The 15,882-nt window shown below is 35.7% G+C and overlaps 1 protein-coding gene across 8 annotated transcripts in view; it reads left to right on the forward strand.

Annotated features, from left to right (window-relative positions):
- LOC135714989 (protein sickie-like) overlaps positions 1-15,882 on the forward strand; it is a 511,961-nt gene that overhangs the window by 203,825 nt on the left and 292,254 nt on the right. For all 8 annotated transcript variants that reach the window (XM_065238435.1, XM_065238394.1, XM_065238411.1 and 5 more), the window contains 2 exons: positions 11,335-11,461; positions 11,550-11,703. In XM_065238435.1, coding sequence (XP_065094507.1) covers positions 11,335-11,461; positions 11,550-11,703 — 281 coding nt within the window. The remainder of the gene's footprint in view (positions 1-11,334; positions 11,462-11,549; positions 11,704-15,882) is intronic.

The following is a 15,882-nucleotide window of genomic DNA, read 5'->3' on the forward strand; positions in this document are numbered from 1 at the left end:
AAACTTTCTTGGGTTGCAAATGTTTCGGTGGTTACTGTTGGCAGCGCAGCCAGAGCCGATGAGAACGTAGGAATTGTATTCGTTCCTACAGATGTGCCCCATGGAACGGTGTTGACAGACATACGTGGAAGGTAGCTGGTTGACTTCACAGCTGGAAAATCAAGCAGCTGCACTTGTTGACTATTTACTTGGGGCGTTGCCCTATTGTCAAACGTTTTCGACGAAAATACCCCCGGTGGAGGTAGCAAAGGAGGCACTACTCTGGATACTAATTGGCTTGGCATGGAGACTTCAACTGCTAGGTTCTTCAATTGTGTCGGAGTAGAAACGATTGTCGATCCGCTTCCCGCAGGCGATACATCCAACTTCCTCGAAACTGACTGTGTTTCAGAGGTAGGAATTGTCGCTGTTTTCCCTTGCGTTGCTGCAGGTATTCTGCTGCTATACGGAAGTTTAGTATCCGTTTTACTTATGGAGCCAACCATAACCTCCTTTTCTAACCACTGTTCCAACCATTCCTGCTTCGATTTAGCACTAACATGACTTCTGTTGCTGGCCAAATCTTCATCGTCCTCCATCTGCATCAGTAGCTCGAATCTCTCTTTCAGATATTTCTCTTCCTCTTCCAAACGCTTCATTTTCAGCTTGTTTTGTTGTTCCAATAGTTCCAGGCGCAGTTGGGTTTGTCGAGATTTTCTACTTGATGCCGAAGTGTAAGCAGACATAGTTGAATTTGATTTCTCCTCTTCCTCCGCAGCTGCAGCTAATGCTTTAGATCGGCAAAGTTCACACATCCATGATCGATTTGGATCGGCGATCGATTCGGACACACCCGCACATCCGTAGTGTTCCCATGTTTCACAGGCATCACATCCGACCATATTCTCCGCGGAATCAGGCCTGTCACACTTTTTGCAGTGTTTTTCTTCATCCAGGTGTCCCTGCGGCATCTCTTATTGAAGGTTAGATTTCAATCCCACTCGGGAATTGAAAAACTTTGAAGAATGTTGCGGATTCCAACTAAACACTGTTTTGTAGTTGCTGTTACTGAGCAGCTTCAAAGCTGGAAATTTATTTTTGATTATGTTAGAGAAATCAATCATTGGAATTATCATTCAAACTTACTTTTTCAGTGTTTACATTCGTTGGTTAGGTTAGGATTTCAGTTGCCGTTGCCGTCAGTTCTATTTTCTAGAGTTGGAATCTTGTTAGTCATTGAATTGAACACGTTGATTGCTAAACGCTTACCTTAACAATAGAGCTAACTTATTTTAATCTTATTAGACACTACCCGAATGAAACTATTTATTATTTGTAGTTTTTAGATTTTTGTTAAGTGTTTTCTCGGTTCAAACACGCGCCAGTTTGACAGTTGCAGCTTTTTCTCTCGTTCCTTCAAAGGAGTCGATCGATGGTCGTTCAAGGGAGTGGACGGTAGCTTCACCTCTACTTGTGCCCAGTGGTTGCGTCAACACCATCTCTGCAAAAATTGAGTGAGTTACTCTCATACGAACTTAAATACATACATACATACATGCATACATATATAGAAACATTTTCCGATCCCGTTGAGATGAGTCTATTGGTATATTAGTAAACAACTTTACAGCATCTCTAAAAGGTTGTAATAATCCTATAAATCCTACTTTATTTGGTCCTTTCCGAATTTGAATACTCTCCGGGTCTTGAAACGAGAAGGGCAAAAATGTTGGTATCAGCAAATTGTGTTATATTTAGCCAAGTTTTTCTCCTCCAAGTCTGTAATTATTTTGCAAAATGTAATGAATATGTTGCTTGTCCAAGTAACATTTTAAGTTTTATGAAATACTACAAAGCTACTATAAAACAATATTCATAAAACCCAAGTCAAGACTGCTTTGCCATTGATGCATTCACCAAAACCTCATTGATGCTAGAATCTGTCTAGTTGGCCCACACTGGAGAAGGTTCTGAAGGGTATATTTACGAAGCTCTTCAAGGTTGATTTACTGCAAAATGGTTGTACGATAAACGCTTTGAGACCCATTTTGAAACCGTATTTAAGCTACAATATAAGCTATTTGGCAACAATTAAAACCATTATCCGAGCCATTTACCCTAGCTGCTTGCTAAGTTCACTAGAAAAACAACATTCAAAATAAAAAAGGATTCATAAATACCATCCGATCTTATCAATATAATTAAATTAAAAACTGCTCGTACATCGAAAAATTTGAGTCCGCCCACGGAAAATATCGATTTTACTAATTATTTTACATTAAGAAAAAAAAATCTTCAGATCGATCACTAAGCTTAGCTGAGATTTTTGTTTCTCATGATTTTTGCATTCTAAATATTTTCTCATTGCTATATTAACTAAAATAAAGTTATATCCAATTAAATATAGATTGAAAATCGAAGATTGTCGAAAACAAACAAAATAATTGTAATATGGCGGGGGCACAAAAGTTGATTTTCATGGGCCATTTGTTAAAAAGTTATTTTGCTTTCAAGAAATCCTTAACAAATTCATAAGGTTTTGAAATGGCTTTTATGAAGAAAACTTGTAGACTAAATTGTATTAATCTAAAGCCATTTTGCTTGATACTAACCCATTCAGATTTATGGCAGCAAAATGTTAAACGTCAAAGTTTGTTTATCTTTCAATAGTTGCGCTGTGCGATTCAGCGTCCTTCCAGGTGAGTCCCTCCCGATGATGGCTTGGAAGCAGTTGCTCAGAAAGTGTTCACAACATTTCGCATTCTTCTGGATGGGTCTGGAAGTGCACCATCAAACGATGCAGGAATATACGGTTGAATGATTTTTTTCCAAGTGATGACCCTTTCACCGAATAAAATCGCAGCTATGGATCGGAAACCAACTAGTGTCCGCTAACTGACAGTTTCAGTGGTTTGCTGTCGGTACTGATGCAAGTTATTCCGATCTTCATCTATTCGCAAGGTCTGGAGTAGGCTGGTTTGTTTTCAAACTGTTTTGATAACCACGCTCACTTCACTCTTCTCCACCAGATGCTCAGGCGTTGATGGTACCCGTTCCGCCGGACGTTCTTCTAAAGAATTATTTTTTTACTGAAATCAACTTCCCTTCGGTCGTTAGCATCGCTTGAATTTTTCCTCGAACTTCGTTTATCTTTCGAGATATCCTTGTCATAAATTTGGTTTTTATTCACTGTGAGGATCCACCCTTACAATTCAATTTGTAAACAGCCCAAGTATCAATTTTGGTTTTATGAGGGTTCTGTACACCATGATTTGGATTTATAGAATACTATAAAACCTATATAAAGCTTGCAATGTTACTAGGGACAGGAGATTTTATGATACACTTCTAAAAGCCTAAAGTGCAACAATATATGCCTTTTGCTCTCATTTAAAACTTAATGGTTTTATGATTGCTCTAATAATGATAGAACAGGTCTATAGAGTATTTTTATCAAGACATTAATAAAAAAAATTGATGTTTTTGATTGATTTATAGCACTGTTTTATGGTGGGATTTAGAACTACTCTAAATTTAATTTTAAAACAAGACAGTTTTTGACTTCTCGTCAGACTGTAAAAGGTTTTTTAAAATAACGAAAAGGTGAACTACTAAGCAGGAATGTTTTACACTGTGAAATGCTGAATTTAAACTAAATGTATTATTCATTGCCATTATAAAACCATCATAAATCAGAGTGGATGCCAAATGATTGCAGAATTGTTACTTGGGTGAAAATAGTAGCAATAGTGTTAGTGTTTAGCACCAATTCACCGATGATCTTTATTTCGATATTCCTTCCTATCTGAACCGTTGCAGTAACCCTGATGCTGATTCATCAACACTTTTTGAGCACGAAGTATTTAGAATCGTATTAATAAGCTTATAAATTGCTCTTTTGATTGTCGATTTCTCCATATTTAGGTGGTGGAAAGTTGAATCTCTCACTAAGGTGTGCTCGTTCCCCGCTGCTGATCTGCAAAAGGATCAGTACTAAATAACTAACGGATTTCCACACTACATGGCATAAAAAATCGACTCATATTTAAGTTTAAATTACTCAAACTCTAGAACACGTAGTTTACTTGTAGACTTCAGTAGACTGTAGTTCGCAGAATTTTCATGATGTTTACTGAGATTTCATAAGGTTCGTTAAATTATCCTGAGGTTCTCAAAGTTTTCCTGAAGTTCGCATAATTGTCCAGAAGATCACAAGATCTTTCTGAAGTTTGCAAGAACTTTCCTGAAGGTTAATGAACTTACCTGAAGTTTGAAGAGCTTTCTTGTTATGCGCAGAATTTTTCGAAAGTTCGGAGGCTTTTCTGATGTTCACAGAATTTTCTTGAATTTCTTGAATTTTACATAGTTTTACAAAATTTCGCAGAATTTTCGTGACCATATAATAATTTTCGTAAAGATAGAATAATTTTCGTGAAATTCTCACAAATTTTGTCAAGTTCGCATAATGTTCCTGAGGTTCGCAGACTTTTTTTTTTAAGTTTGTAGAATTTTCCTGAAATTTTCTGAATTTTTCTGAAGTTTGTAGACGTTCTCTAAGTTCGTTAAATTTTCCTAACGTTCGAAAAATTAACTTGATTTTTGTAGAATTCACCTGAAGTTTGCAGATTTTTTTTCAAATTTATAGAATAATTCTGAAGTTCGCACAATTATTCTGAAGTTCGCAGACTTTTCCTGAAGTTTGCATAACTCTCCAGAAGTTTCAAAAATCTTTACTGAAGATCATAAGAACTCTCTTGACGTTTGAAGAACCTCCCAACAAACATTAAATGTTGAATAAGAGCTTATTCAGGCAAATATTTGCTTCTTCAGCTAAACAATTGCTTATTCATCTTTTAATCAACTCAAATTGTTTGTTGAGCTGCCTTATATTAGCAGAATTTTCCTAAAGTTCGTAGAGTCTTCTGATGTCGCTGAACATTCCTGAAGTTCCCAGAATATTCTTGAATTTTGCATAATTTTCCAAAACTTCACAGAATTTTTTTGACGTTCCCAGACTTTTTTCTGAAAATCTTAGAATTTCTCCGAAATCTACAGGATATTCATAAAGTTCACAAAATTTCCTGCAGAATTGGTAAATTTTCCTGAAGTTCGAAATTTTTTCTTGAATGTCGCACAATTTTCCTGAAGTTTGCAGAGCATTTTTTCCAGTTTACAGAATTGTTCAGAAGTTTTTTTTTCTCCTTGATTTGTTTTCCGTCGATCTTGTTTTCCGTGGCAATCACAGACGCCAGGGAGGTAGTTCCCACACCTGGACCCTATCTATCGACCCATCAACTCATGCACCGGGGACCAACGGCTTTACTTCCCTTCCGAAGGAAGACGTGATCAGAGATGTTATGCCTCAGAACATCCCGGCGGCGCCAACTGGGATTGAAAAATTGTTCAGAAGTTTACAGAGTTATTCTGAAGATCGCAAAGTTCACAAGATCTTTTCTGAATTTCTTTAGAAGTTTTCTAAAGTTTGAAGAGCTTTCCTGATATTCGCAGAATTTTAATAAAGTTTGGAGAGTTTTTCTGAAATTCGCAGATTTTTCCTGAAGTTTGCATAATTTTTCTGATATTTATTGACCTTTCTGAATTTCGTAGAATTTTCCTGAAGTTCACTTGATATTCCTGAAGTTCATAGAATGTTTCTCAAGTATACAAAGATTCGTAAAAATTTCCTGAAGATTGAAAAAAATAATGTTGGATAACACAAAAAAAAATTATTTAAGTTTTCAGAACTTTTTTAAGTTTCCAGAATTATTCTGAAGCTCAGAGAGTTTTCCTGAAGTTCAAAAAACTTTCCTTAACGGCGCCGGTGGTGTAGTGGTAAGCGTGATTACCTCTCACCCCAGCAGGCCTGGGTTCAACACCAGTCGGCGCCGCCGGGATGTTCTAAGGCATAACATCTCTGATCATGCCTTCCTTCGGATGGGAAGTAAAGCCGTTGGTCCCCGGTTCATGAGTTGATGGGTCGATAGGTAGGGTCCAGGTGTGGGAGCTGCCTTCCTGGCACGTCGGTAGCATTGGTGCTCAGCACGGAAAACAAGATCGACGGAAAAAACAAACCAAAGGAAAAAAAAAAACTTTCCTGAAGTTCACACGATATTTCCTGAAGTTCACAAGAACTTTCCTGATATTCCCAGAATTTTTCTAAAGTACGTATAGTTTGTCTGATGTTCACAGAACTTTCCTGAGGATCGTAGAAATTACTTGAAGTTCACAGGGTTTTCCTGCGGTTCGTTAAATTTTTCTGAAGATCGAACCACTTCTTGAATTTCATAGGATATTCCTGAAGCTGATTTTTTTTAAGTTAACAGAATTAAAATAAAGCCTTCAGAATTGTTCTAAAGTTCGCAAAGTTTTCCTAACATTTGCTTTATTTTCCTGAAGTTCACAAGAACTTTCCTGAAGTTAAAAGAACTTGCCTGATAGTCACAGAATTTTGCTAAAGTTCGGATAAAATTTCTTATGTTCGTAGAACTTTTTTTATAGGCCGTAGAATATTACAAAATTTTCCTGAAGTCCACAATATGTTTGCACAGTTCGCACAATTTTCCTGAAGATCTCATAATGTTTCTGAGGTTTGCAGACTTTTTCTGAGGTTCGTTGAAATTTCCTGAGGTTCACAGGATTTTCCTGAAGTTCACAGAAGTTTACAGAGATTTCTTGAAGTTTGTTACATTTTCCTGAAGTTCGAAAAAAATTCTTGAATTTCATAGGATATTCCTGAAGTTTGAAGATTTTTTTTTAAGTTAACAGAATTATTTTGAAGTTTTCAGAATTATTCTGAAGTTTGCAGAGTTGTCCTGACAATCGCATAATTTTCCTGAAATTCACAAGATCTTTCCTGAAGTTAAAAGAACTTGTCTTAAAGTCACAGAATTTTGCTAAAGTTCGGAGAGTTTTTCTAGTGTTTGTACATCTTTTCTGTAGTTCGCAGAAAATTCTTGAATATTACATAATTTTCCTGAAGCTTGTACAGTTCGCACAATTTTCCTGATTATCTCATAATTTTTCTGAGGTTCGGGGTTGTTCATGCATTGAAGATCATTTTGGCTTTACATTATAATAAAAATATTGTTTACAATTTCGTATGAATGGCAAATTTTTACCAAAATAACTTAAAAGTGACCTCAAAACGTTAAAATTACCTAATCACGTTAAAATGGTTTGAAAACATCTAAATAGCTCTGCAACGAAATAATGGTATGCCCTTAAACGCCAAAATCAGTTCAAACATAAAAATAAAACAAATCCTTTATTTAAACTAAACTAAACTAAAAGGATTTTATTTAAGCTCAGATTTTAATATGTCACCATGATTTTTAATTCATAAAAATTTTACGTATCCTTTTGAAACCAGTTTTCCAGATTTTTTTAAGTCAACAGAATAATTCTGAACCTTTCAGAATTACTTTGAAGTTCGCAGAGCTGTCCTGACAATCACATAATTTTCCTGAAATTCACAAGATCTTTCCTGAAGTTCACAAGAACTTTCCTGAAATTAAAAGAACTTGCTTGATAGCCACATAATTTTGCTAAAGTTCGGAGAGTTTTTTTTTCTTATGTTCGTAGAACTTTTTTTATAGGCCGTAGAATATAAGATAATTTTCCTAGGGCGACTCCGGCGTAGTGGTTAACATCCATACCTCTCACGCCAAAGTCACGAGTTCAAATCTCACCCCCGGACAAGTCACGAATGTCCCAAGAGTGTTAAAGTGTCTATAATAAAAAAGAAAAAAAAATAATTTTCCTGAAGTTCACAAAATGTTTGAACAGTTCGCGCACCATAATGTTTTTGAGGTTCATAAAAAATTCCTGAAGTAAACAGGTTTTTTCTGAAGTTCGCATAATTTTTCTGAAGTTTACAAAGATTTCCGAATGTTCAATAAATTCTCCTGAAGTTAGAAATTTTTTTTTTGAATTTCACAAGATATTCCTGGAGTTAGCGAAACATTTTTAAGTTTTCAGAATTATTCTGAAGTTTGCAGAGTTTTTCTAAAGTTCTCAAAGCTTTCCTAAAATTCATAAGAACTTTCCTGAAGTTCAAAAGAACTTTCCTGATATTGGCAGATTTCTTCTAAAGTTCGGAGAGTTTGTCTGATGTTCGCAGAACTTTCCTGAGGATCGTAAAAGTTTCCTGAAGTTCACATGAACTTCTGAAGTTCGCAGAATTTTCTTGAAGTTTACAGAGATTTCTTGAAGTTTCTAAAATTTTCCTGAAGTTCGAAAATTTTTCTTGATTTTCATTGGATATTCCTGAAGTTTGTAGATTTTTTTTAAGTCAACAGAATTGTTCTGAAGTTTTCAGAATTATTCTAAAGTTCGCAGAGTTGTCCTGACAATCGCATAATTTTCCTGAAATTCACAAGACCTTTCCTGAAGTTAAAAGAACTTATCTGAAAGTCACAGAATTTTGCTAAAGTTCGGAGAGTTATTCTAATGCTCGTAGAACTTTTCTATAGTTCGCAGAAAAGTCTTGAATATTACATAACTTTCATGAAGTTTGTACAGATCGCACAATTTTCCTTAATATTTCATAATTTTTCTGAGATTCACAGACTTTTCTGAGGTTCATAGAAATTTCCTGACGGTCACAGGATTTTCCTGAAGTTGGCATAGTTTTTCTGAAGTTTATAGAGCTTTCCGGATGGTCGATAAATTCTCCTGAAGTTAGAATTTTTTTCTTGAATTTCTCAGGATATTCCTGGAGTTTGCGAAACATTTTTAGGTTTTCAGAATTATTCTGAAGTTTGCATAGTTTTTCTAAAGTTCTAATAGCATGACAATCGCATAATTTTCCAAAAATTCACAAGAAGTTTCCGGAGAGTTATTCTTATGCTCGTAGAACTTTTCTATCGTTCGCAGAAAAGTCTTGAATATTACATAACTTTCCTGAAGTTTGTGCAGTTCGCACAATTTTCCTTAATATTTCATAATTTTTCTGAGATTCACAGACTTTTCTGAGGTTCATAGAAATTTCCTGAAGTTCACAGGGTTTTCCTGAAGTTCGCATAATTTTTCTGAAATTTATAGAGATTTCCGGATGGTCGATAAATTCTCCTGAAGTTAGACTTTTTTTCTTGAATTTTACAGGATATTCCTGGAGTTTGCGAAACATTTTTAAGTTTTCAGAATTATTCTGCAGTTTGCAGAGTTTTTCTAAAGTTCTCATAGCTTTCCTTAAATTCACAAGAACTTTCCTGAAGTTTGATGAACTTGCTGTCTAAAGTTCCTAAAGTTCCTAAAGTTCGAAGAATTTTTCTGATGTTCGTAGAATATTCTTGAGTTTTGCATAATTTTTCAAAAGTTCGCGATTATTTCGTGAAGTTTGCAAAATTTTCCTGAAGTTTATATAATTTTCCTGAGATTTTCAGACTTTTTCAGAAATTCGCAGAAATTCACAGGATATTTCTGAAGTTCACAGAGCTTCCTCGAGTACGCAGAATGTTCTTTAAATTCGCAACACTTTTCTGAATTCACACAGCAAAACTTGCGCAGCTTAAAACGAAACACTTTTTCATACTAGCATTCGTACAAAAAATGTTTCGTTTCGAGTTGTGTAATGTGGCCTCTGCTAAAACAAATTCAAGAGTGAGTACACTGAAAATTTGTAGCGTTTCGTTACAGTTTACATTCTATTTTATTGTAACGAGTCATTAGGCTAAAAGATATTAGGCTGAATGTGATTTGGACGAACGACGTCGAATATCATTAGGCCAAATTGTCCGGAAATTTCACTTAAGAAAAGGATCATCACACCTAAAATGGAGCCAGTATCCAGGAAACGTCCAAAGACTACATGAAAAGTAATGTTAAACTACTTTAAATCACCAATATATCAATAATATTAAGATCGATCAGCATCAGTATTTCTATATCTATTCAAATATGGGCCCGTTGAGTTGTTTTAGAACAAATTCTTAGACCTGATAAGTTCTACCACTTTGTAGAATATTTTATTCTTGTAAATTATCATGCAAAAGAGTTAGAATTTTTAAGTAGCGTTCTATGTAGTTAAATTAATGGAAGACCCATTTACCAGAAACGTTTCAATCTAACTAAAAAGTTGTCTGAAGACACCAACTTGATTAAATGTCATATGTAGGGTTAACTACCCCATTTCCGGCCTATTAAGCACAACCCGCACTTAGTGTTTCTTAATCTAGCGCAGTTTAGCACCAAACGGGATGTTATTATTACTGATGGTTTCCAAATTTATTTACCGTTCCGTACGTACCGTAAGATTTGGTAAAGAGAAACCAATCGTTGAGATATTGTCAAAAGTCTAACACTGCTTCTTGACGCCAAACTCGGGCTACGGATTCTAAACTCGACCTAACGCATTGAAACGCCATAGAAGCGCCAATGAATTCACTTCGGCTTATCGGATGAAGATAAAAATTGATTCGGTCGGAGCGCTTCTTTTGTTTTTGGGAATAATGGGTGAAAACCTTCAAATCACGCGTTCTCATTGACTTCGTTCGGTAGCTAATTAACTAAAGTATCGTACCAAACGCATACTTGACTTGTTAGCTCTGAAATCATGGATTTATTTGAAGTTTTCTGCTCGATAGGCCCAAAATGAGCGAATAGGCCGAAGTAGTTCTTTACCCCATGTACTTTTTTATTTGATGCCCACTTATTACTCATTAAAAACCGTGATCTCTGAAAATTAAAAAAAAAAAACATAAGCATCTAGTAGGCCAGGACATACAATTCTCTTATAGAAGGGACTCCAAGGAATGTGTAAAAATATAATATGGTTGGTATATACTAAATTTAGATGCTTCAGAAATATTTGCTTAGCTATGACTATATCAAAAATAGCTCTACGTCTAAATCACGTTTTGCAGAGCTACCGCCATAAAAAAGCTTTTCTGTAACACCCTTAGTTATCATTTGGAGAGTGAGTTCCCAGGTTCCCAAACAATGTGTTATTCTGGGGTTGTTCATGCGTTGAAGATCAGTTTGGCTTTACATAATAATAATAATATTGGAAAAAAAATCATATATATGACAAAATGATATTAATAACACTTAAATGACATTACGACCGTCAAAACGGCATATATTTACCAACATATCTTAAAAATAACCTTTAAACGTTAAAATGACCTTAAAACGTTAAAATCGTTTCGAAAACATCTAAATAGCTCTACAACGAAATAATGGTAAATCAGTTCGAACATAAAAAAAAATCATTTATTTAAACTAAAAGGATTTTATTTTAGCTCAGATTTGAATGTATAAACATGATTTTAAATTCATATAAATTTAACGTATCCTTTTGAAACCGCATTAGACCCCAATCTTACTAATTTCTCCTTCTATTTCTCTACATTACAGTACGACAACGTCAATTCCTGTCTCACCGTACTGAGACAGCATCAAGTTGGCGGTCTTGAATCAGTCACCCCAAACGACATCTGCAGCGGTCGGCTGAAAGCAGTGCTCTCCCTATTCTTCGCTCTCAGTAAGTTTCTCTGTTTTGCCACCAGGTAGTCGATCAATATCGAAACGTAAATTCACCACTGCATGTTTTTCCATCTTTCCCTCGTTAGGTCGATATAAGCAGGCGACCAAGCAGAAGGCAGCAGCCGTCGCAGCAGCCGTCGCAGCAGCCGCAGCAGTGACATCAACCGGCGGATTCGTCACTCACCACCAACAGCAAACCAAAGTCGAAATCCATGCTCCGCCAGCCGACATGACGAACCGGTAAGTAGGGTGTCTTCGATTGAAGTTTTTCTGTCGATTTCACTGCTGCTGCTCGATGTGCGGAAAGATGATGAAAACGGACGATCGAAATTTGAGCGCAGTTGGAGTTGAATATTATGTGAGGGTGAAGAATCAAATTTTCTAGCTGGGTTGAAGCGTCTCGTAAAAGTGATAATCAATCAGTCTCACGAGAAATGTAATAGAAGATTTTACAACATTCTGTGGTGCAAGCAACAAAATTCCCAATTTTCTAGGTTTTATGATTTGGTGGGAATGCAATTAATTCATAGAATCAGCATAATAATTTATCGAAAAATTGAGCGTACTCCTGAAAAGATTTTTTGTTAATTCTTTGAAATGATAGAGTTTGTAAACCACCAGCCAGTTTAAGCAACTATTTATTGATTTTTCGATATGGTTTTGGACTTTATTGACGGAGCTGGTATGCAGTTTGAGTAATTTAAAGTAAAACACTCGATTTTAACTTTTTTGTTCGCATGATCTTTATTATGACTAATTATGCAAAGCAATATTTAAAAAAAAATTGACGCATTATTCAAGAAATTACTTTCTTTTAGACAAAGGCGTTTTCTAAAACAACTCTAACTCATCCGTATAATCCCAATTTTTCGATGAGCTAGTTGCCAGTAGATGATTTCATCATTATCAGTTGATCAAACATTCAGAAATCTATCTTTTTAAATTGTGTTCGTATAGCTTTTTTTTTAATAAGGACAGCTGTACGCTCTATTTTGAGATACACTGTATGTATCACGATTCCTTTAAACGATTGTTTATGCCTCGATTCCATACAGATTCTATTCATATTATTTTCAAAACTGCATTTTCCGGCTGGATGGCGGCTTATCAAAATTACTTCATGCGATTAATTGATTCAACTTGATATCAACATCAAACTACCGATCTGTTGATTCAAGATTCTCTCCACTACCTCGTGTTTACCACTAAATAAAAGCATCCTATGAAGTGTTACTCCCGTTGACAATGAATTCCAATTTAGCCCAACAATAGACCAATAATGACCAAACTTCGCACCAAACTCCATGCCGTCGATGATAATTTGATCCCCAGACGCACATCGATAAGCGAATTCAATGCCTACTGCCATTACCGATTCCTGGGGAGACCAGAACTCCCCTAGCTGGCTTGCTGTTTTCAGTGTTTTCCCCCCACATTTTCGGTAAACGTCGTTTTCGGATAGTTGTTAGAACCAGAAGCAAGACGACGGAAGGCGACCGATCAAAATCAGCAGGAAAGTTGAATGCATAAGCAATCACCCAGAATACAGCGTTCTGCTGATGGTAGAATCGTTTACCAAGTAAAACACCCCACACCTGCCACTGACTGTCTACTTCTTCTTTTACCGCCGTTGTTCGTGTTTTTGATGCATTTGAAGGAAAATCAAACAGCGTGACTTCCCGGGGGTGTCGCTCTGTGGAATCCAAAAAACAGCTGCGTTTCATCACCTTGTTTTGTTTTTGGGGACACAGACCTGGCAAATTGGGATAATCGAGTTTCTTCCCTTGTTTGCTCCCCCCAAGGCATCGAGTGGGTGGGGGTAAAATATGTCAGATCATGTTGTAGAGGGACGACGACGAAGCTAATCAGAAGATGGAGGGATGAAGAATCATCACATCAACGCATCAATGTTGGCAGTAGAGGATTTGAATTGAGTGGGGTTGTCGCTTTTGGAAAGAAATTCGATAAGAAGATAAAATGGTTTGTTTTATCTGTTCGAGCCCGGAGGGAGTGACAAACAGGCAATTAGGATATTCGATTGATCTGGCACGGTATCTGGAGTTTGCAAGAATTAAATAAAAATAAGAACCATTTAGTTGCATATCCGTTATAATTACCTCACAAATTGCTTGTTTTGATCCCAGCTGACGCTATTAAAATCCTTTACCTAAGCCCATGGATTTTCCACTGGCAAAACATGGAAATTAAACTATCTCCAAACACGACCAAAACCCGGAAGAAGGCCATAACTCACACGTCACACTATCAACTAGAAACACATTTGAAACTCCTGTGGGAGTTGCTCCCGGACCGAGCTACACACTTTCGCTCTCACTTTCATTCATAAAACAGGCACATTTAGAAACACATCCATTGTTATTTACACTCACGCTTTCGCTTTTAAACCGGCCACGGAGCGAACACCACCAGACAAACTAATAGAAAAACACCCCTCATTTGTAATAACTTAAAGGACCCTCTCCCGAACGACGAACCTACCTCCTGTTGTTGCCTATATGAGCGGTTCCACGAACAAGTGGGAAATTTTTCCAGTTTTTATTTTTTGTATTTTTTGATTTGCATGAAACCTTGCATACAAGTTTTTGGGGAAGAAAAACGCCGTTTTGCATACTTGGTTCGCCATTTTGAATCTAGCCTTACTTATGAGAAGGGCCTATGAAAAATGCACATGATATCTTCAAAAAATTGTATCTCGGAAACGGTTTATCCGATTGGTTTGGTGTCTTGGGTGAAGTTTTAGACAATTGTTGGTGTTATATGGAGAAAATATGCACGGTAAAAAAAAAGTTTGGTATTTGTGTTTTGAACTAAAATATAAATTTTCCCTTTAAAGTGACATGTCAATAATTTTTTTATTATCCTTATGTTATAGCTGACTAAAAATGCTATCTAGTGCACAGTAGGTTGTTCTGGAGAAAAATAGGTTACGATGAAAAAAATTGTTTTTAAAAAAAATACAATTTTCAAAAAAGCTATTAAGAAAAGTCAAAAAAGTTCGTCACCCTAATTTTATGAAAGTACATCAAATTTGCAAACAAAAAGTACTTCGGTAACATTTTTCTAAGATGCACCGTTTAGAAGATATTACTGATTTAATATTGTTTTTTTTGATAACTTAATAAGTTTTGGCCCTTTTCGGATGTACTCCGTGTTTTTCCAGTTTGAAAAGTATTTTTTTTCGGAAAGATTGGAAAATTTTGAGTTAAAATGACACTGACAGCTTAAAGATTCGAGTGAAATTCTCTGCCTTAAAAGTATTTTGAAAAACAAGTTACAAAATCCCACTATCAGGAACAATGATTTCTTCAAGTGATTTTTGGTGCGTTGTGCTGAAAATGTGCATTCAACTCTTGCATATCGCCTAACAGTTTAATCCATTTAAACTGGATGTGTTTATACTGTGCATATTTTCTCTCTATTGCCGAACATCGCCACAGACATCAAACCGATGAGACAACTCGATTTCGAGATACACCTTTTTGAGAACTGCAAATGTAAGCTCCTCAATTAGCAAGATTCAAAAGAGCGAATTAAGCTTATTTTTCAGGGATGGTGATTGTGCGCAATAAAAAATAACATTATATGTTGGATATCATCAGTTTATTTTTATTCCTGTATTTTTATAAAATTATTGTTTACACAACTTTCTTAACAATATTGAATATTTTGGCATCATTGTCAGGACAGTTTGAATAAAGCTTTGCCTTTATTGTATTTTCTGATAGAGGAAGAAATGAGTGGAATTTTAGAGTTCCTTGAATTGTTTTTGCATTATTATATTGATTATTTAGCTGCAAAGACATATTTTCGTATTCTTCTGTAGTAGAATAACAAAATGACAACTTTGTAACTTCTTCTTCTTTTCGTTTGTTTGCCCAATTAAACAACTCTCTTGCAGTCTTTATCGGGTGTTCGCGTTCTTTGGCTAAACTTGCTCTGGTAGCCATGCGTTTTATCGTACCTCCAATAGCATCGCATGGACCTTTTCCGTGCGATGTTGCGAAGAAATGCCATTCAGCGTCAATACCATACTTTGACTTAAATTTACAAAGGCTAGAAAAGTTTTTTCGGTTTTTATACTGTGAAGCAGCACCATCTGACATAAAATAAATTTTTTTTATGTTTTTATTTTGATCAATTTGTAAAAAGTTTATCATTTTATCAATAAACAAATTGACAGTGACTGAATCATGTCTTAGTTCTTCAGAAATTATAATGAAGCTAAAATGTTTAATTTGCATATTTTCAGTATAATATATTACGAAAGGATGGATTGTGGCCTGTTGCACGTTCCAATGGTGTGATTGAACTTCATCCTGCAAAACGAAGCAAAATTTTCCAATCTTTCCGAAAAAAATACTTTTGAAACTGGAAAAACACGGAGTACATCCGAAAAGG

This window comes from Ochlerotatus camptorhynchus, unplaced genomic scaffold, assembly GCF_037179485.1.
Source record: "Ochlerotatus camptorhynchus isolate MF236.1 unplaced genomic scaffold, CSIRO-AGI_Acam_v1.1 ptg000045l, whole genome shotgun sequence".
NCBI lineage: Eukaryota > Metazoa > Arthropoda > Insecta > Diptera > Culicidae > Ochlerotatus > Ochlerotatus camptorhynchus.